The sequence below is a fragment of the Lagenorhynchus albirostris genome, chromosome 11, assembly GCF_949774975.1.
Source record: "Lagenorhynchus albirostris chromosome 11, mLagAlb1.1, whole genome shotgun sequence".
NCBI lineage: Eukaryota > Metazoa > Chordata > Mammalia > Artiodactyla > Delphinidae > Lagenorhynchus > Lagenorhynchus albirostris.
The window spans coordinates 59729641-59751934 of NC_083105.1; the positions used below are offsets into that span (position 1 = coordinate 59729641).

General features: G+C 48.1%; 1 protein-coding gene across 1 annotated transcript; it reads right to left on the reverse strand.

Annotated features, from left to right (window-relative positions):
• Window positions 1-1491: 1491 nt before the first annotated feature.
• Window positions 1492-21636, reverse strand: COPZ1 (COPI coat complex subunit zeta 1). Its single transcript, XM_060165991.1, has 9 exons — window positions 21582-21636; window positions 10377-10445; window positions 9005-9086; window positions 8286-8377; window positions 7015-7070; window positions 5435-5512; window positions 5227-5278; window positions 3725-3763; window positions 1492-2908 (listed from the first exon to the last, which is right to left on the reverse strand). The coding sequence occupies exons 1-9, from the start codon at window positions 21597-21599 to the stop codon at window positions 2861-2863; spliced, it is 534 nt and encodes a 177-aa protein (XP_060021974.1). The 5' UTR covers window positions 21600-21636; the 3' UTR covers window positions 1492-2860.
• Window positions 21637-22294: the final 658 nt, after the last annotated feature.

The window sequence follows — 22294 nt, forward strand, 5'->3', positions numbered from 1 at the left end:
AGAGGGAAAGGCTCACAAACAGAGACAGAGGCCCAGAATCAGACAGAAAGAGACCAAAGGAGGGAGACAGTCCGACCCTACTCCCCAGTCTCTGCTTCAGACAGGGCTGGGAATGGTTTTGCTCACAGTCCTGAAAGGAAATTGTTGGCCAGAGGACTGGGTAGGCCAGGGAACTAGAGTTCCATTCCTAGTGGGAAACGGAGAAGGCAGGAAAAGTTCAAACCAGGCCAGGCTGGGGAAACAAGCTCAGAGAATTCCAAGTCTGAGAACTGGATAGAACACCATTCTCCACACCCGTCACTGATCAGCAGCCCTCACCTCTCAAACTGACACGGCCCACCCCCCAGCAGGGCCAATGCTGGGTGATGAGTAGGAAGGCTAGGACAGCGACCTTAATTACTGAACACTGCTCTCCCCCCACCTCAGGGAGGCAAAGACAAAAATCCCTAGCCCTCATCCAGCCCCCTGTACCCTAACTCTCAATGCAGCACTGCAGGGTGCTATACCCAAGCATTTTTCTAGCTGCTGAGGGTGACCCTGGGCCCAGTTGCCCCGCAGCTGCTGAACTGAATTGCTAGGTTCTCAAACAGCAGGCGAGACTGGACAACTGTAGGTTTCATGCCTTGATGCTGGAGAGCCTTCCCCCTCTGGTTGCCTTTCTTCCCTCATCCTTTCCTATCTAAGGTCCTAATGCAGTCCCTCTTGCCTAACCCCAGAATTAACAGGCCTACCTCACAAGCAGTAGAGGTGACAGAGACCCTTCAGATTGCAGTGCAGAGAAGGGCTCCCCACGCTCCCCCTCTGCTTCAAATCCTGCAGGGGAAGGGGTAAAGAAAACCAAAGCATTCTCCTGTCGCCGCGGCAACCATAAAACCCCCAGCTAAATCCATCTTGTGAGCTCACCGCCCCATTAAGATGCAGGGCCAGGCTCCGCGCCAGCCCAGCCACATTCATTTGTGCGAAGAAAGGTGGAGGAGGGGGAGGGGAGCAGGCTCTGGAAGGACGGGGAAATGGCGAGGAGAGGTTATTTACACCACTGTCCTGACCTTCTGGAGCACCACTGGCTCCGATAAATAACCTGCTCAGCGCCATTTCGGAGCGGGAGAGGGAGGTGCAGGGAGGGCGCCGGGGCTGCAGGCGGCCCCCACGCAGGTGCGCGTCTCCAGGTTACTAATGGCTGAGGCGGGCGCAGGCAGCTGGCTTCGGGGGTGGTGGGGTAGCACTCAGTTCCCTGGGACTCCCACTGAGAAAATACCATCCCTACCCCACCCCTGGCGCCGATTTCCAGGCGAGTGGCCGGGGAGATGCCAAGGAGGCAAAGAGCCCCGTAAATTAGGGATGGGGCGGGGGGGGGCAGAATGCTGGGGATTCTCTGAGGTGGGAGGGAAGGAATATTACAAGAGGGGGAGCGGGCGTGGGGGGGCTGTTTAGAGGAATAGGAGCAGCTGCCGAGAAGAGAGGAAGAGGAATGGAAACATCACACAAAGGCAGTTTGGAAAAAGAAATGTTTTATTCCTCTCTGCGCAGAGCAGTATATGAAGGTGGCTATCATGCTGACTCCGCACGTCTCTTCCACAAAAATGCCCCCTCCAGGTCCAGGATGCCCAGTTACCCGCCCCCTTGGAGAACCGGCAGTTAGTGGGTGCGGGCAGGACGCTAAGTCTCAGGAAGGTTTCCTGAGACATTTTTGTGGGAAGTTTTGGGTCAAGGGGAGAGATGACCCAACAGTGGGTGTCCCATCCTCCGTCTTCCTGGGGAAATCCAAATCCCAAAGGTCTTCTGAAGAAAGGCACCTCTCTCAGCGACCTAGGGAAGGGAGGCGCCCAGACCTACTGCCCGGATGTAAGGCTGAGGCAGAGAGAGGACAGGGTTAAGCAGCAGAGATCGCAGACCCAGGGCAGAGGAGTGAGGTGCATGTGGGAGAGAGAAGGGGACTGCGAGAGCCCAGAGGCCCAAGTCATAAATTCCACCCTGTCCCCAGTTCTGAGCAGAAACTCTTCTTCCCAAGACTGGAATGGAGTTTTAGATCACGGACTGGCTTTGCTCCAGAGCACAGACAGGGCAAGCCAGGCAGAGCTCACATGGGTAGTGAAGGTGGAAAGTTAAGGTATCAAACTGAGAGACAGACACTCCCACGCCGAACACTCACAGACCATAGCAGTTTTGAAGCTATAAGCCAGGATCAGGGTAAAAAATGCAGCTGTGTCTGAAATACAGAATTTTATACGCCCTGTCCAATAAAATTTAATCACTGCTCCTTCCACTCTGTCCCCTGACTATGAGCTGTTCCCAATCTTTTTTCCAAGGCTGGGGGCCTGGGCAGTAAGAAGGAATGGGAGAAAATACCGAGTCCAGCAAGCGGGGCTGTGGCTGAGACTTCATCTGCCTCTCCCCACCCGCACTCCTTCTATAGAAAAGAATTCTCTCTCTCTCCCCTTGCTGGACATATGGACTGTTGGGATGAAGGCCGGGTAAAGGCAAAGGGAGGAAAACACTCAGAACATTCTTTCTCCTGCTTTGATCTGAAGTGTAGCTGCAGCAAAGGGCACAGAAGCGGAGGAGAAAATATGGGGGATAGGAGAGCATGGGAGCATAATCCAGTCGAGCAAGGAAGAGGGTGCTCCCCCTGCCCTGTGTCCAAATCTGCTGAGAGCTTTACTCCCAGGACTGCAAAAAGGAGTGAGAAGGAACGGGAAGCGCATACGGGTTTGCGAGGGGGCAACCACAGACAGGATGGAGATTAAAGGATCCCTGTTATCCCCGAGATGACCCTGAGAGCATCAGCTGGGGGGCTGGATGAGAAGTCACAGCAGACATGTGGATTTTTTGAGGGGGTGAGGAGCCAGGAACAGTGGGGTCTTCACCGAAGGAGTGACCACTTGATCTGTTCTTTGGCTGACTGCAGCACCTGCAGGGACAAGGGTGGCATTGAGGGGCTTGCTGGGGGGTGGGGGTGGGGGGACGGGGCTCTCCTTCCCCTCACTTGCCTTCCCTGTCCTTAGAAGACTGGCAAATAGAAAATCCCCAAGGGTAGAGGGATGGGAAGAAGCTCTCTAAGGCCCTAGAGGACTATCAGTTTGGGAAATTCCAAAAAAATTCAAGTCCACTGGGGGGATGAAGAGAGAAGAGGTATACCTGGGAGGAAAGAAAAAAAACTGGGGGTTACCGGACATATGCTGAAGCGGGGTGGTAGGGGGAGAGTTTTACCACATCCAGATGGACCTCTTGGTAAGAATTCCAAGTGGGTAGAAAACAGAATCCCTCCCTGGCCCCCCTCCGCATCAGGTAGACAATCTCTCTGCAAAGTAGCAAGATCGATCTGCAAAACCTGCATATTCTAGAATGTGCACTTCCAGCTTAGCCCTCATTTGAATAATAAGAGAAAGACAGAGAGTGTGTGTGTGTGCACGCACACAGATCGTCTGCTTAAGGCAAGCCTCTGCTGGGGAATAAATCACTGAATGAGGCATCAGGCAGGGAGGGTTTGAAGGGTACACAGCAAGGCTGACAGCCTACTGCTCATAGGAAACGGATAGGAGTTGGAGTGGGGTAGGGAGCGGCGGGCTATATGAGCCCCAGTTTTCTGGACTAGGAGGGAGCCCAAGAAGATATGTCTTCAGTCTCTAGTCTCCTGAATTCAGGCTTGGTGGGTTGGGGTGGAATACTACGCTAGCCTCTTTAGTGACCCAGTCCATCTGGAGAGGACAAAGGAAGAAAGTCATACCTGAGACACGGTCTGCTCCGTAAGGGGGACATCTTCTCCCTACGGCACAGAGAGACAAGCATTCAGCGTGGAAGAAAGCTGGAGTAAGACCTGACTGAGGTGGGACAATGGAGAAGGAAAAGGTGGTCCTTTAATGTCATTTTATTTATTTATGTATTTTTTGCGGTATGCAGGCCTGTCACTGTTGTGGCCTCTCCCATTGCAGAGCACAGGCTCCGGACGCGCAGGCTCAGCGGCCATGGCTCACGGGCCCAGCCGCTTCGCGGCATGTGGGATCTTCCCAGACCGGGGCGCGAACCCACATCCCCTGCATTGGCAGGTGGACTCTCAACCACTGTGCCACCAGGGAAGTCCAGAGGTGGTCCTTTAAACTGAAGCAAAGGGCACATGCCCTAACCTTCTCAGTCCCTCCTAGGGACTAGTTAGTACAGCCACAGTTTTACTTGGCCAGAGGGACTGTTGAGCAAAAAAGGGTCATTTCATCCATCTTCTGTTTTAAGGCAGGAGGACTTCTTAAAAGATTTATTCCATTCCAGGTAATCAGCAGGTTGTCTGATCCTCAACTTGGGGATGGGAGACCAGATTCCCTAGTCAGAGAAGACCTTCCCCGAATATCAATATCGCTAGGGAGAGGATAAGGGGGAGCCCAGGGTAGTTTAATGGATCCCGCAAGGCCTGATGGGTAACGACAGCATGTTAATTTGAAGAAATAAACTGCTGCAACAGCAGCCTGAGAAGGGGAAGGAGGGAGTTGGTGAAGGCGGTGGGGTGGGGGTGGGGGGGGACCTTCTCTCTTGCCACATAGAGACATATGTTAGAGGAGAAGATTAAACTATGCAAATGGAGCCCACGGCAGTTAAGGGAGAAGATTTCCCATTACCCGGCACTGTCAGCCTTCACTCTGTGGAGGTCAGAGCCGAGACATTCTGTGAATGGAGAGACTGGCTTTGCTCAGGCATCTCTGCACCCCTACAATTTGCTGGCAGGCTCTCTCTGCACCCAGCTGACTCGGAGCTTTCCCTGGTTAACTCAGTGGCCTCTTTCTGCTACCACTAGCACCAAAGAGGACAGAGGTTCTGGCAAATAAGTACTTCCTGACGGAGAGGTACTGTTCTCAGTCCTAAAAGACTTTAAAAGACAAGGAAGACATTCCTCTGCCTCAGGTAATTGGGATTCATCCCCACAGGAAGAAGAAGCCAACCTCAAATTCCTTTATCGTTTCAGAACCATCAATATTGAAGTTCCCTTTATTTCATCTTTGATTTAATAAGTATGTATTAAATGTCCACTCTGTGCAGACTGTATGAGATGCTAGGTACCAGGTGAGGGGCAGAAATATATTCCTCCTGCTTCCCTTCTTTGAGACAATGAGAATTTGAAAGGGAAGGAGACAGTATTCCACAAGTATGTATTCTACAAGCCCCAACCCTTAGATCATTTAGCAGGTCTGGCCCTGGAGGGTGAGTAGATGGGGGATGTAGGGGGGAGACAGTCCTGCTTACCCTTAACGCCACTCGGTGTACCACTTGCTGGGGATCGCTCTCCAGGATCACCCTGAAAAGACAAAGAAGAGACCATTGTTCACTCTGTCCTGAAGAACCAACTTAGTGTGGGGAAACTGGTCACTCGGCCCACTTGCCTTCGGACAGGGGCAGTGGCCCCACCCCTCATCCCAGATCCAGGGAGGTCCAGGGAGGTCAGAGCACTCACCCTCCGTCTACGATTTCATCCACAGCCAGGAAGAGCCCCTCCATGTTCTCCAGCAGAGCTCGCTTTTCTACGTTTTTCCTGAGTCCCCGAGAGAAGAGAAAACCCAGCCTGAGTGTGAAAGGGATCCTAGGACATTGTCTGAGCTGGGGAGCCTAAACTAGACCAATATGTGTCTCCACGAACCACACAAAGAAGTAAATAAGCACTTTCTGACTAACCCATTCTAACTCCCTTCCTACTCTTTTTTTTTTTTTTTTTGCGGTATGCGGGCCTCTCACTGTTGTGGCCTCTCCCGTTGCGGAGCACAGGCTCCGGACACGCAGGCTCAACGGCCACGGCTCACGGGCCCAGCCGCTCCGCGGCATGTGGGATCTTCCCGGACCGGGGCATGAACCCGTGTCCCCTGCATCGGCAGGCGGACTCTCAACCACTGCGCCCCCAGGGAAGGCCCCCCTTCCTACTCTCATTTGCTGAGTAACGATCAGGGATGCCAGGAAAGAGATTCAAAATATACATACAGTCAACTTCTGACTATTCAAGGGCTGATTTCCAGAGCTATTGTTTCTTTCCTACCTGCCAGGATGCTGCTCACAACATTGCTCATGAACACTGACATCAGTGGGTGGAAAAGAGGGAACACACAGAGCTAAAACTCAATCTGGAGGTGGCGGGAGGTGAGGAGGGGCTGAGTGCAAACTCTGTTTGCACTCAAGCTCTGATAAGCCTTCCAAGCTTCTCTCTGCTCCTACCACCAGCTCCCCCAGCTCTGCTCAGGCCTTGAAAAGAAGCCCAGCTAGGGAGCTGGGAACTGCCAGGGCCCGGCCTCCACCAGCCTCAGATCTGGTGGTTGGTGCATATGGCCAGTCACATCCGTCAGTTTGACTCTTTCACTAGATCACCGAAATGAAGTCTATTCCATCACCTGGCTAAGAAATAAATCATCCCCTTCCTGAGGAAATCTGAGCCATTCACCCTGCTGATTCTGTGGGGCTGAGAGTGCCTGCTGTTCCGCTCTGTCCGGATGGCTGTCTGTACTGGGTTCACTTGGGAGCCCTGGATGTTTTCAGGAAAAGTATCTCGTCTCTCTTCTATTGCCCACCTGCATGGGGAACAGAGGGCTGGAGGGGAGGTGGATGGGGAGGAGACGGTAAAAGGCACATTCTTCCTGCTCTCTAGAAGGAAAAACTAAGGGCCAGACGTGAAAAACTGTGAGTGCTGCCTCCGTTCCCAGGGTGCTGGTGTTGCATCTGGGACATTTCCCAATGCTTGTAAAGAATGAAGCCCGGGAAGGCACCTTGAGCGTGCTTGGAACTCTGACAGAGCCACTGGGGGATGCGAGAGTAGACACAGAGGCAAAGATTCTGCTCCCTCCCAGTCCCTTTTCTCAGGAGAACTATTCCACAGGAGTAACACACTCTCCCATCCAGTCCTCCCCATCAGTGCAAATTACTCTGAAATAATAAGCCCGACTTCTCAAGGTAAATCAACTCCCCAGAGCCTCTGCTCATCCCCCACAAATCCCTGGACCTGAAGAACAGTAACTGTCTCTCGCAAACAGATGTCAAGAATGGCCTGCTCACCTCAGCATCTGGCTCAGTGAGTCGAAGAGGCAATTCAGAACAGCCATGAGCATCAGCTGTTTGGAGACAGAAGAAGCAGGAGGATAAGGTTTAAGGCCCTGAAAGCTGCTATTTGAAAACAAAGCCCTCTAACTCATTAAGCATCAAAAGACACAGGCCTTCACAAACGACCAACAGCATAAGGTGGAAGTGAGAGTAAAACAGGAAGACGACCCGTGGCTTCCCACAGAAATAAATTCTGCTTCATGACTCCATAATTTTAGGTCTCTCTTTGACCAGACTGTTCAAACAGAACTTTCCTGTCACAGTCTTCTTCATGTCTTTACCAACCGTATGTGTGTTACCCTATGTCTTCGGTAGAAAAATCATTAACCAAGCAATAGCTGAGGTCAGACTGCTGTCAAAAGAGAATGGACTTTGGAGTCAGGCAGATCTGGGCTTAAATCCCAGCCGAGCCATTTCTAGATGTGTGACCCTGGGAAAGTTGTCAGTTTGAACCACATGAAACTGCCACTTTTGTGGTCCAACAGTGGTCAAATGTAAGTAATTTCATATGGTTCCTCAAGGTTTAGTTTCCTCACCTATAAAACAGGGGCACTAATACCCAAAACTCATAGAAGTGCTGTAAGGTTAAATAACAATGTATTCTACAAAGCACTTACAGCAAGAAGAACTCAGGAAAAGTTGGTTCTCTCCAACTTTGACTTTTGCCTCAAATTAAGGAGGGGCTTATTTTTACCTATCTGCTCTCCTAGAAGTTGTGACCTGAGGTAAATAGCTTTTCCTGAGTTTAGGAAGCAGGTTAGGACTACACCCACAGTCTTCAGAGAGCCACTCAGAACGTATGGCTTTGACGTGACCCACAATGTTGCCTAACTGACCCAAACTCAGTCAGGTGTGGACCCTTCACAGCAGGAGCAAGCATCCCCTGAACCCTGACCACACCTCAGAAATCCATCTCAAAAACACCATCCGGGGAAGGCCATTGACATTATACGTTAGTACGGATCAAAACATAGATAGTATGGATCAAAACACAGACGGTGTGTCCTACATGGACACAGGAATCTGGGAAAGCTTCCACTCTAGGTTGATTCAGGTGCTCAGCCGTGTCTGTGAGGCTGACAGGGATCTCCGACAACTGCGTTAGCCAGTCGACGCCAGAGGGACACAGGGACGCGGCAGTCCTAGGGCCCAGAACCAGTCAGGAGGTCCTGCCGGAGGTTCAGGAAGGGAGAGCAGAGACAGCAAAGAGGGGTGGGGATTCTCACCTCATTTTCATAGGAGCTGCCGATCACATAGAAATAGAGATCGATGCTGCTTTTGTATACCACTGTCAGGCCTTCCAAGAGGGCAATTTCACCTGTGGGGGGGACAAAGGTGGAAACGGTGGGTGGCCTGAGGCAAAGAAGTAGGAAAGAGGGAGTTACCATGAACTCCAGGTATCCAGCTGTGTGGGGCTGAGGTGAGGCAGGTCTTAATGACCCCCAAAGACTGAAGCGGACCTGCTTTTTCTTTTTGGGTGGCAGCAGAGGGCGGCAAGTGTACACTTGGGGGAGTCTAAGTATCTTCTCCTCTAACTGCTCCTGCCCCCCAGCCACCAGTAGCCTTATTTCCCTCGTTGTGTACGAGACAGGATACTAGTCAATCCTTCGGAGGTGGAAATGCAGAGCGGTCACCTTTACAGACTTCCATTTCCCTGCCCTAATGGACGCGGTACAACAAGCAGAGCTGCAGTTAAACTTGTCAAGTGAGGCCCATAAATCCGGGGGCTAGACAGGGAGCTAACAGCCAGCCTTCTAGCGCGGTATTCCCGCGTGGGGTACGCTCACCTCCCCATTACATTGCTGAAGAGTTTATTACATGAGGGGAGGAGGAAGAAAGAGAAGGAAGAGGCAGAGTCATTTCGCCCTTCCTCCGCCGCCCGCCGCCGCCCCCTTCCCGCTGTGGCTCTCCCACTGCAGGGAGTAGTGAAAGGAAGACGACCTACTGTCAGTCCGGTGGGTCTTGTTGAAAATGTTCTTCTCAAAGGCCTTTTGCTCCTTGACACTGGGGTAGGTGTCGTCATAGTACTGGTCAGAGGGAAAGGAGATGGGTTGGGTCATTAGAGCTGGGAGCCCAGAATGACTAGCAACTGTTTTGCCCTGGATCTTGGATTTCTCTCCTTCAAGGCGTGGGGTGAGGGAGAAATACTGACACGAAGAAGGGAGAACTACAGAGGCAGGGAATGGGCCGCGAGTAATCGGATACAAAACAAGGTTTTTAAGGACCATGCTACAAGCCACCCCGCCTCATGGTTCTCAGACCGTAAGGGCAAGAGGCCTGGAAGCCCTGTGATGAGGCTCTGCCCCATCTACATTCTAGGGCAGCAACCCTGAGGCCATTCCCAGGCGCCACCCCAGGTCAGGGAGCACTGCTAGAGAACACAAAAGGCACCAGGCCCTCACTGTGCGGAGCTGAGGAATGGGGAAGGGCTGCAAAAACCTCCTCTAAAGAAGGGCAAGCCCTGCCTGTGCTCTCTGATCTCCTGTATCTTAGCTTCCTTTCCAGTAAACTGGAAGAAGTGGGAGGCAAGCTAACACACTGTGGAGCCCACTCGCAAGCTCTCCCTGGCAAGGGGGTGGAGATGCAGGCTGCTAAATCGCTCTGCTCTTTAGGGGCTAATCCGCTGCAGTCAGCTGAAGACCTATAACAGGCCTGGCATTTAGTAACTGGATAACTGTTTCAAAAGGTGTCCTGCATAGTTACATCCAATTACAGGGAGGAACAGCTGGTGAATTCTGAACTAATCTCTACCTGCTGATTGATTTATGCTATGCTCGCCCGGAGTTAATCCACCAGGGACAGAAAAAATTTCTCCAGGAGGGGGAGAATACGGAGGGAGAGGAGACGGGTGTCCTTTCTCCTCTCTTTCAATAGATCCAAAGTTAGGAACATCCCACTGGGGAACTCAGCAGGTAACAAGCTTGGTGGTGACTGGAGACCTAGGACTGGAACCCTGGAGCTGCAAGAGAATTCCCTGGAAAAACCCAGGCAGGATGATGAGGTAGAAGAGAAAGAGACAGGAGTGATGGGCATGGGCAGGCTGCTTCTCACATCTAGACACTGCTTTGTTCAGAAACCAAGGTTCCAAAGTTTTTTTCTGTTCTGATGTTGATGACAAAGTCTAAGGATGGCAAGTAGGGAAGCAGGGCAACTAAGAGACAGGAGCAGTTTAGGTTTTATCTGGAGTAGTCAGAGGTAGATGGAAGAATTCTCAAAATTATGTGTGGGTGAATATGAGTTAATAGGGCCAGTCCCAAGATCCAAAGCTCAGAAAAAGTCTGTCTTTGCTCCTAAACTAATCTGAAAGGGAATCTCACCTTGGCAAAAAGTCGATCTCCGTCATTGTCCAGAATCAGGATGGCTTTGACAGTATACAGGGAGGGTTCCTGAAGAGATATGAACATACCTTCAGTCCTGAAGGCTCTTGCCACCATTAGCAAACCAGATACCTTCCCCTGGCCCCACTGGGGCTGCAAGGGGATACAGAGGTGCCTCTGTAGGTCCCCTATCCCAACCTGGTTAGAGTTTGACATTTCCCACTGAGAATGACCAAGTGGTAAATGAACTGAATTGAGGGACGAGACATTTCAACAAAGGACCCAAAGCAGCACCAGAGAAACAATTTCTATGAGCCAGACTCACAGAGGGCTTAATATTTGTTATTTCCAAATATTATGCTACAGTTATTTTCCAAATTACTCTCCCTCCCTGGTCTCCCAGGCACAGGTGGGTATGGAATGTGGAATGTAACCAGATTAATTAATAGGCACTGCACGAGGCTTTTTGAAAATAGCATTGACTGCCCTAGTGTACTTGGAAGTTCCTGCAGTCCCGATGCAGTAGCAATGCAGAGGTATAAAGAAAGCCTTCCCTACCTAAACCACCCACACACTGAGCAGATGGAAACAAGCACGCGTGCACGCACACACTCACACACAGACACACCAGTTCTGAATGCAGCCCAGAGAGACATCCATCTTCCAAGACTTCCCCTAGGAGCTCAACTCCTCTACTATACCCTGACGACCACCACGTAACTTGCCAAGACAAAAAGCAATCTGAATTTGTGGTAGTTAAGAAGCAGTAAGAAGAGGCTCCGTCTAAGAAACACTCTGGAGCCTGGAGACAAGGAGCAGGGGTGGAGTGTTCTTTCACAACCAAAAAGCAACCTTTGAGGAAACTGGCTCCATAAAGAAATCAGGGGCTTCCCTGGTGGTCCAGTGGTTAAGACTCCGTGCCTCCACTGCAGGGGGCACGGGTTTGATCCTTGGTCGGGGAACTAAGACTCTGCATGCTGTGTGGCATAGCCACAAAAAAAAGAAAAAGAAAAGAAAAAGAAATCAGAGTCTCAGCCTTAACAGTTACACTAAAACTCAAAGCATATCACTTTGCAAAAGCTCCTTCACTCCGGCAACTTCCAGGGAACCAGCTAACAGGAAAGGAAGAAGAGGAAGGGAAGGGAGCCCGTGGGATGTGTACGGAAGGTGTCTGCAGGCTCACATTCCTTGACTTTCTCATCAGCGTTACTTACCGTGGATATCCTTCTCCCGTGCTTTGAGACAAGAGTGTTGCTTTGCTACCTCCGTTTCCTGGCCCTACTTAGGAAACCCACAGCCTTCACAGGGCCAAACATATTCTCCAAGCGTATGTTTAACGAAGACCCAAAGGTGATCAGGAAAGATTCACTGCCAAGGATCTGCAGCCTCTACAAAGGTAAACTATCCCATAAGGCTCCAGGAGGTTTATGGTTCCATGCAAAGAACCAACCTTAGCTCAAGGAGTTAAGAATGAGAGTAAAGGGAACCCAGTCTTTTGAGAACAGGGTGATAAAGAAGGTAAGCTTTCCCCACTTGGATTCTTGAGGACAGAAATTTTTGTTTCTTTCACTGATTTATTACAAGTGTCCAGAACAATGCCTGACATATACTAAACTCTCAATATTTATTGAATGATTATGAGAATAAATGAAGTTTGAGAGTAAAGTAGAAATTTATTGATGCAGTAAGCATCTAGGGGATTCTCTTATAATTAGACATCCACGTACAGGTAGATCTTTTGGTGTGGCCATTTTGGGTGATATTACTACCAAGTCATCCTCCTCTGACAGACATTCCTTAAAGCTGCCCACGCTACACATATTACTCTATGGAACACTCTCTCAAACTAAGGGACTCTGTCTAGCAGAAGGACGTCCTCTAGAGTCTCATCTAAAAAGTCACAGATAAAGCAGCTTTCCTAACTCCTAATTCCCCACAGAAAGATCTTCCCATAAAGCAAGCTCAGTCCTATAGCAACTTGGATCCTCAATTCACCAACAGGGAGACAGTCATGGGAATGAATTTTCTTAACAGAGGAAAAGCAGTCCATAAGGAAGGAAATTTATAAGAAATCATTTTTCCCACAACATTTTCCCTGGAAATCTTTGGCTCTGTTTCGCTATCCGCATTCACAGCAACCTTAGAGAGCTTCCCAATGGTTGAAGCCGGGCATTGATCTGGCGCAGGTAACTCGTGCCTGCAGCCACAAAGTCTGGCATCTCTAGAAAGGATGGGATCCCAAAGCAAAGAAAAACCCTTACGGCAGGACTTCCCTGGTGGTGCAGTGGTTAAGAATCCACCTGCCAATGCAGGGGACATGGGTTCGAGCCCTGGTCCAGGAAGATCCCACATGCCACGGAGCAACTAAGCCTGTGCGCCACAACTACTGAGCCTGTGCTCCAGAGCCCGCGAGCCACAACTACTGAGCCCGTGTGCCACAACTGCTGAAGCCCGTGCGCCCAGAGCCCATGCTCTGCAACAAGAGAAGCCACCGCAATGAGAAGCACGCATACTGCAACGAAGAGTAGCCCCTGCTCACTGCAACTAGAGAAAGCCCGCGCACAGCAATGAAGACCCAACACAGCCAAAAAATTAAAAAAAAAAAAAAAACCTTATGGCCACCAGCCAACTAGGACAGTCAGACAGCCCTCTGTGGCCAACAGGGTGAGAGAGTGCCTAAAACAGCCAGCAAAGAGAGAGACAGATTCCTAGGTCCTGCTCCTGGCTCTTTTCACTGGCTTCCTAGAAGACGCAATCAAGGAAACCCCCAAAATAGAAACCTGGATCTTCCTGGGAAGGATAAAATACAGGCAAAGGCAGGCAACGAGAAGACCAGAAGGGACCGTAAGTATGAAAAGGGTAAGATGGCACTAGAGAAAAGACTGGTCATTTCAAACTTCCAAAGAAATGACCACACTAAATACAGCTGAGAACTTAGGCAAGAGCTTAAATGCTGCTTTAATTCTCCACTCTGCTACAGCCAGAACTGGCAGCTTCTCCTTTACTTCTCCTGCCACCTCCTGACTGCAGCTGGTTCCACTTCAGCCTGGGACCTTTACCTCTCAGGAGTGGGGAGGGCCTGGAGTTCCTCTCATATCATAACCAGCCAGTTTAAAGGGCCCAGAAGCCATTACTGATAATGTAATTTCATTTTAAGTTTTTCACAAAGGGCAAGTTTATAAATAACTCCCAGCTCTTGAGAAATGGGCTTCCTGGACAATGGACTAGGCTTGACCTTGTAACACATTAAACGCTGATAATTGAGAAAGACACTACAAGCTTAGGACCATGTTCAAAGGATTTAAAAGGTCTATTCTTCCCTCCCATTCCCAAATGGGTAGCTGCTAGAAAGCTTTCGAGACAAAGTTCTGTGATGCACTGACTTTCAGAGAGCCACAGCCTGAGTGTATAACAGAACTTCACCTCAAATGCTAATGGTGCCTGGAAATGATGTGCAGGCAGACTGGTGTTTGGGACGGTGGGTGGCTCGGATAGATTTTCATGTCCATTTTTATTATCAAGAAAACTAGACTGGACTCCTCAGGAGAGCTGAAACAACACCGAATGAGCAACGAGCCTGCTGCAAACAAGTCTTATCTCAATCACGGGCTTCTGAAGCCTGGTGAAAAACATCAACATCTCCCAGCATCCCCTACCCCAGCACACAGAGGACTAGAAGGGAAGAGTCATTCCTCGTGCTGCCCCCTGTGGGCCTTCGGATGACCTGCAGCTTCCTCAGGATTATAGTCATTAGCAAAAACATTAAAAAGGCAACTCTGGAGAAAAGCTCTCTATTTGTGTGTCTTGTAAGTCAGTCTAGGAGAGATGGGCCCTGAAGAAGCACTGAATTAAGTCTATCCACAATGTATATAGTAAGAGGACACTCTGGGGTAAGATCATGATACGCCACCAGAAGAGGACTAGGGTAGTGTTTGGAGCAGGTAGACAGGATATTTGAGGCCTATGATTAATTATTTTATTTGATCCTTTGTGGGGGATGGAGGAGGAGGAGGGAGGGAGCCAAGAAGTCTTTGTGGAGTTAGAGGATGCTATCCACAAAGCTGAAAGGACACAAGTAAGAATCTGGTTGAGATTCCTAGAAAGTTCATTCCCCACTTGTAAAGAAATCTTTATGGCCATGCCAAAAAGTAGTACCCTGGCTTGGCAATGGGTCTCCATCAACTAGAAACAAGATGCTCTTCCCTCAACCCGATTTATAAAGTAAAACCAAGACAAAACCAAAACCAAGAGAAATTTCTAGACACCACTCCCAGCCCCACATGGCTAAGCAGGTATTTTGCTCCCTGATTCCGTGCCAATTTCTTTAAAATGAAAAGCTCCTCTGGGATTGAGGGCTCCAATTTGCCAGCCACAAGCCTGGGGACTTCAGATGAAAAGAAAAGAAGAATTAGGCAAAGGTTTTGCCAGAGAAGGACAGTTTTCACATACTACCCAGGGGTTTGCTGAGATTCAGGCAGCACAGCTCAGGAAAGAATAGAAGCCACAGGTACCACAGAACATTACCCATCTGACCTGAGACCAAATATTGGTTAAGAGGAAACTGAACACAAGTCTTAGGAAGGAAGAACTGTTGGCAGGAAGAGCCACCTAGAAAGAATCTTCCTATCTGACACAGATACAAACCATGAAAGCACGGTCACCAGAAGTCTGCCACTACAGGAAAAAATGTCTCTAAACTCCTTTGTTATAGTCTGCATCAGCCATTAACTCAAGTTCCACCTTTCTCTGGGACTCAGCTTTCTCATCAGTGAAATGAGAGGCCTGAGCTAGATCAGTTAATAACTTTTCTGAGTTACAGCAGACCCCCTTTGATAAGCTGACGAAATCTATGGACCTTGTTACCAGAAAAAATACACATTCACAAATTTTTATGATTTCAAGGAGTTCATAGACCTAGGTTTAGAATTAAATGAGATTCTCTCTGAAGACAAAAACACAGTGCAGGGAGGGGAGGAAAAAAGGGGGAAATGCGTGATACTTTTGTAAATCACCCCCTGTCCTCTGCCAGGCACCAAATAATGACTTCAAGAAGTATGTGTGTGGCCTTCATAAATTAATAAATGATTGAGAAAACTAACACAGCCAGCAGGGGGAGCTAAGGTCAGCACCACACCCCTCCAGCTTTCAGTATTAAATTTCGCAGCCGTGGGACAGGCAGGACAAAGATAACCAGGCCCCAAGCTCTTCAGGAATGCAAAGTCTCAGGTCCTTTCTTAAAATTCCAAAAGCTTGTCTGCTAGAGAATTTTTTGCCCAGGGGGTCACACAGTCCCTAATTCTTCAACTATTCTGGAAATGAGAGAATTACAGAAATGAGGGGACAAAGCGAGGAGCACTGCTGGGAAGACATGAACTGAACAAGCAGAAATCACAGTACTCCACACCTGAGGCCTGAGAGCAACATTAGAACTTCCTGCCTGCCCAGTTTGATAATCCAAGAGCTCTCATTTAAATATCATGCAGCAAAGGGAAAAATCAAATGGGGCTAGATCTATTTCTGATGAGTCCTTGCTCATGATCGGTATCATAATTTACTCCCCACCCCACCCTCCATCTGCTTCTGAAAACAAAAAGGTAGTCTCTGAAAGACTGAATTGACAGCCTCTGTGTTCATCTTTCAGTCTACTTGCTCCCCCAAACCAACCCCCGAGACAGAACTGCCCTCCTCTCCCCTAGTTTCAGCCTCCCTCTAAAAACTACACAAATAGTAGAAAAGGAGTTGGAGAAAATTGGTGGACAGGGCTGTCCAGGCCAACTGGCTGTGGATGGGGATATCTGCCTTAATAGTGGGAATATTAAAAAGCCAAAACAGGAGATGTAGGCTTCATCTGCAGCATGTAAAACTTAGGTTACACAACAGGAAAGACTTCCTGAAGAGGTGAGGGTAGTCAAACACCGGAAGAGGTGACACAGGCCAGGGAATCTAAGGACAGGAGAACTCCTCTAATAATCTGATCTGAGGAAAAGCCTATTCTGTGCAGAATCAGCTGAGGCAGAATGTGAGAGGGCCCTTGCCAGTACGGATCTCTTATAATGTGCATGGCCCCAACCTCCTCATCCAGCTTCATCAGATGCCCATGGGCACTCTGCCTTCTATGTTCCTAATTACTCTAGCAGAAGTGGGTAGGTAGGCACTAATTCTTTACCCATTCCATCCTTTATTTGCTTCTCTAGCTCCCCTTTCCATAACCGGTTTTCTTGTCAGTAACCTGACTCTAACCAAGTCACAGTGATGGACTAAAGTAAAAAACAGTAGGGCTTCCCTGGTGGCGCAGTGGTTGAGAGTCCGCCTGCCAATGCAGGGGACACGGCTTCATGCCTCGGTCCGGGAGGATCCCACATGCCGCGGAGCGGCTGGGCCCGTGAGCCATGGCCGCTGAGCCTGCGTGTCCAGAGCCTGTGCTCCGCAACGGGAGAGGCCACAGCGGTGAGAGGCCCGCGTAATGCAAAAAAAAAAAAACAAAACAGTAGCAAGTATCTAGCTGAAAAAGACCCTAAATCTGCCACTAGGCTCCCTCAAATATCTGGATAATTGCATTCATCCTCTGCCTCCCAGGGAAGACCTGGCTTCTCAAGGGTCTGGCTTTCTTCACATGGAGGCCCCCTCCTCCTCTTTTGACTGTGTGACAGCTCCCCCAGACCTCTGATATAATTTATACCTTGCCGGGGACCAACTCTTTCCCACCACTGTGAAGGAGAGGGAAAAAATACATATAAATACGTCGGAAATCTATAACGAGGTCTTCTTGGAGGGCAGGACATGGGGAGAGTTAGAAACAGCGTCAATTGCTCTTTAGGGGTTTTAGTTCAAGCCGAGGTCTGCTTCCAGCAATCAACCATTAAAACAAGCCGGCCAGAGTAACAGCACAGTTTATTCTGATCATTTAATTTGAAGTGTCAATAAATTAAACTTCAATCAATTAAACTAGGTGTGCAATAACCCAGATGGACACCCCGACACCAACATAATCACAATAAAAATTTTTATGGTTGCCAGGGACCTCACCGGGGGCAGTGCAGGCACTGCTCGCGCCCTAGCTGAGAAATATATCTCCACAGTGCAGGAACGAGGAGATTGCTTCTCCTAACGAAATGGACGGGCCAGGCACCGGCAAGGACGCAGCTGGGAGAGGGGCACAGGGGACTGCCAGGAACGAGATGGGAGTGCTTTGGGGGCTTAATGTAATTGATACCTTTGCCCAGAGCAGGGGGAGGGGGCATTTAGGCCAAGTACCTCTACTGTTAGTGCCAAAAGAATTTAACAAAAGCCCCATTAAGATGATTCAGGAAGCAAAGGCCACGGAGCAATATGAACCTTTAAGAGTCACTGATGTATTCTGCAGTTTCTTCCTCCACACATACACATGCTCTCGTGCACTCTGGATGCCCTGATTTTTGAATGAGGCTTAGAATTCAGGATCTGGTCATTGTTTTAGGATAGAAATTTATTAAGGGGAGAGTAAGAATAAAATTAAGAAGTCTAGTTCAAAAAGCACTGGAAAAGCACTCAGAAAGTGAATCCAGAGAGGATTAGGAAAAATGAAACCTATGAGGAAAGATGTAAGGATCTAGACTGCTAGAGTAATTCAGTTTTGAGGAAAAAAAGGGTAAAGAGGGGAAGGAGGAAGGGGATAAGTCATTATCTTTAAGATTCCATAGGTTATTAATGGCGAATGGTGACCTGCAGAGATCCCTCTCTATTCACAACTAAGAGAGTACCAGCAGAAGACAGCAGGAAAGGAGGAAGCTGAGTCCAAAGATGCGGGCTGGGGGCATCATTATCAAGCACTGGGAATGGAAGGAGATGAAAAGAGACCCGAGAAAGATCAGACAAATCTGCTTGAAAGGTAGGGCTGGATTACCTAATTCAAGAAAGAAACGCCACCCACTGTGAAGTACCTAAATGAAGGGAACCTATTGGCATTTAGAAATTCCCATAATCAGATCAAATTTCAAATGATGGTTCTTCTTGCCCCCCTCTAGCTTACTCTTCCCTTCTTCTAAACATCCTGTGGCTATGGGTCTTGTAGAGGTGAGGAGACAAGAATATGCTTTGATCAGGTTTCCCCAGAGGGCCAGCCAAACCAGGAAACAGAAATGTGAGAGGAGGAAGCCTAAAGGAACTTTAGAAGGTATCTGCCCACTCTAAGGAGTGTTTTGTTAAATACTATCCAGGCACAGTAAACTCTTTAGCTCAGCGGAGAGCTAAGGTAAAATCCAGGGAATTCGTTATACTTTTCATAACAAAGATGGTGACCTAGGAATTAGGGGATGCCGCTGAGTACACAGAGCAGATGAGATAAAAAGGAACAGTAAGGAAGGGTGATGGTGAACCAGATGGAGATAAATTTCGTGGGCCAGTAGGTGAGGGTAGTGAGAAGAGAAATAAAAATTTAGGAAATACCACCTGATTCTCAACCACGGTTCCTCATCTGAACCACTGAATACTGAAAATTATTCAAATACTATTTTGTCACTTCTCCCAAGGATAGTACAAAACTAGTGTCACTGTGTAAACAGAGAAGCTGATCCATTACATACAATGATGCCTTAGGGCATTAGGGCTTAATTCTCCCCAGGAACTCCAGTTGAGAAGGGCTGGAATGGTGAGAAAGGTACATAAATTCTTAATTGGGGGCCCAAAATATATTGAAAATAGTAAACAGCACACACACACACACACACACACACACATACATACACACACACACACACATACATACACACACACACACACACACACACATGTTGGGAAGGGCTGACACAGAGGAAGGAAAATACTAATTTAATATCCTAAGAACTCTGGTGACCAGCACAAGAAATGACACCTATTGGTACTTTGTCCCCAACAAAAGCTTTATAAAACTGATAGTTGAAAGTACAATTTGGCATATTGAAGACGTGGAAAGCCCATGATGAGATAACATCAGAAAGACACTTGGTCTGGGAGGCTTAGGAGTCGAAAACTAATCCTAGTCTTGATTGTGCTTCCTTGAGGAAGCCCTTTGCCCTAAACCTTCGTTTCCCCTTACCCCATCGAACAGGTTCCTCATGACAAAGAATCAGTAAGGTTTCTAGAGCAAACTTCAGAGGTACCTGACCAGGTCAGCAAGGATCTGTAAATGCAGCATCTTAGGTATAGATTAAAATGGATATAAGGAAGAAGCAGGTTGAAACAGACTTCGCTGAGGAAGCAGAGACAAGAATTGAGGTAAGAGAAAATGTGAGAGAGACTTTCACATGTAACTCCCTCAGTTCAGCACTACACACAAATCCCTTGTTAAAAGGGCTCCTCAAGTAATATCGCCCTCACTCCTTTACCTCTAGGCAGGCTCCCTTCTAAACAGATCTAGGGGGCAGTCTAAAAATTTCTTAAACTTCCAAAGAAACTAATTCCCTAGAATTTATCCCAGTCTGTTAACTGGTTAAGAATACTGGTTAATGGCGGGGGAGGGGGGTGTGGGGGGTGGTGGGATGAATTGGGAGACTGGGATTGACATATATACACTAATATGTATGAAATAGATAACTAATAAGCACCTGCTGTATAAAAAAGTAAATCAAATTAAATTCAAAAATTAAAAAAAGATATAAAAAAAGATATAATTCACATACCATTTACTCATTTAAAATGTACAATTCAACTGTATTTAGTATATTCATAAAGTTATGCAACTCTCACCATAATCTAAGTTTAGAACATTTTTATCACCCCAAGGAAACCCCATACCCACTAGCAATCACTCCCCATCACTCTTCTCCTCCCATTAGCACTAGGCAATTACTAATCTGTTTTCTATCTCTACACATTTGCCTATTCTAGACATTTGATATAAATGAAATCATATACTATGTGGTCTTTTGTAACTGGTTTCTTTCACTTAGCATATGTTTTCAAGGTTATCCATGTCGCAGCGTGTATCAGAGCTTTATTTCTTTTTATTGCCAAATTGTATTCCATTGTATGGATATGCCACATTTTGTTTATCCATTCAGAAGGAGATGGACATTTGAGTTGTTTCCACTGTTTAGCTATTGTGATAAAGCTGCTATAAATATTCATGTGCAAAAAAAAAAAAGAATACTGGTTAACCGCTTGGTACAGAAAATGTCTTTAATAAGATTTTAAAGCTTTCTACCTAGACTTAACCAACCCATATGATGGGAAGGAATTATCCCTATCTTTGCCATTTTGAAAGAGGGGAATTGAAACCTGTTATATTCTCTTTTACCTGATGAGGATCTGGGTGTGTACATGTGAAGAGCTGAAGGAAAAAAAAAAGGCCTAGAGTTCAACTCAATTAAGGAAGGAGCTGGGAGCAAAACTCCTACACCCACATATATATATGTTAAGATCCCCAAATTGAAAAAGTGGGGGGGCGCATTTTTGAGAGAAACGCTCTGGTTCAGTTCTAAAGAAAGGGTAATAGTATTTTATTTTTTTGAACAAGAGAAAAGGATCACATGGACAGGGGAGCAAAAAGGCGCCCTTTAGCCACCAAAATTCTTATATAACTAGAGGAATAAGGGGCATCCCAGATCCTACAATAAGAATTCCCAAAGTTTAAATGAAGAGAGAAAGGAGAACAGAATAAGGAGTCGAGAATAAGGAAAAATATTCCACAATCCACGCTGACTCTATCAGGTATTCCAGAACTCTGATGGAATACTGATTCCTCATGATGCCAAATCTACATAGTAGGAAGCCGAAGAAGAAAATCGTGTTTTTTGAAGGAATATAACAGGGAATTATCAACGGAGAGTCACACTGTGACAACTACCAGGAGGAGCCTGTGATGACAAACACCTGCACTCTATTCTGACAATCTGAGGCGAGTTTGGAGTTTTGGGGAAACTCAAATCAGGATATCATCCACAATGATCATAATCAGAGGGAATCTGAAGGACCCCAATCCAGTACGCTCATGATCCTATGTGTCCTAAGGACTCCATGTGCTCCCTTCAACTTTCCACTGACTCTGCCCTCTCCACGGCAGAGCTTCCTACTCTAAACCGAGGCTTTAGCTCCTGCACTAGGCCACACGCTTATTCCAGGGACCGGCAGAACGGTCGGACCCCGAGGATTACCCGGAACTCCTCTTTCTACCCCCTCCCACTCAGGCTGAACCCCGACTCCCGGCCCCTCTGGACATCGCAGCATCTCGGCCGCCCCTCCAGCTCCTACCAAAATCAGCGCCTCCATCTTGCCCCGCAGCTGGTGCCGACGTGGAGCCGCAGAGACAACGCCGCCGCTGATTGGCCCTAAGTCCTCATTAGATCCCGCCCACAATGAGGGTTATTGGGCTCCCAGGTGTCAGCTATTACTGTATTAACCAATCAGTGTACTAGCTTACTTAGCGGAAGCAAGGTGTCCAGCCAGAAGGCGCAGATATTTGATTGTCAGTTTAAACACTCAATAAAATAACAAAACCTCACTAATAAATGGGGCGGGAGGGTCAGTGGGGCGGGGTTGTTTCCATGGGGAACAGAGGAAGCGATTATTAATTTTCAATTGGCCGGGCTGAGGGCACATGATATCGTCGGCCGGATTTAGCAACTTTAATTCGCACTCCCTCTAGGGAGCGCTGTGTCTCTTTAGCCCTTAACACAGGCAGCTCTCGACGGAATCCTACCCTAATCCGCATTCCAGAGCCTCCATTAGGTCCCTGATGTCCACGGTTGCTTTGGGAAACACTGCTAGCTCTTCCTTCAGACTCGCTCAGATCCCTTCAGCATACTCGCAGAAAGTCTGCACGGCCATAGAGTAAAGGCACAAGATGTCCAGCGTGTTATTTAGATAAACCAAGGCCTCTAGAGGTTGATTGCTAACAGTAACAATCTTCCTGAGGTGGAGTCCTAGACTTTGCTTGACCCAGGGAGTTTCTAAAAGCAGATTTT

What these genes read in the sequence shown, in the direction of transcription:
- COPZ1 (XM_060165991.1), bottom strand. An exon ending in CAAGACCCACCGGACTGACA is followed by an intron (nt 8,378 to 9,004) that starts GTAGGTCGTCTT and finishes TCCCCCCCACAG; the next exon opens with GTGAAATTGCCCTCTTGGAA. An exon ending in TCACTGAGCCAGATGCTGAG is followed by an intron (nt 5,513 to 7,014) that starts GTGAGCAGGCCA and finishes TCGGGGACTCAG; the next exon opens with GAAAAACGTAGAAAAGCGAG.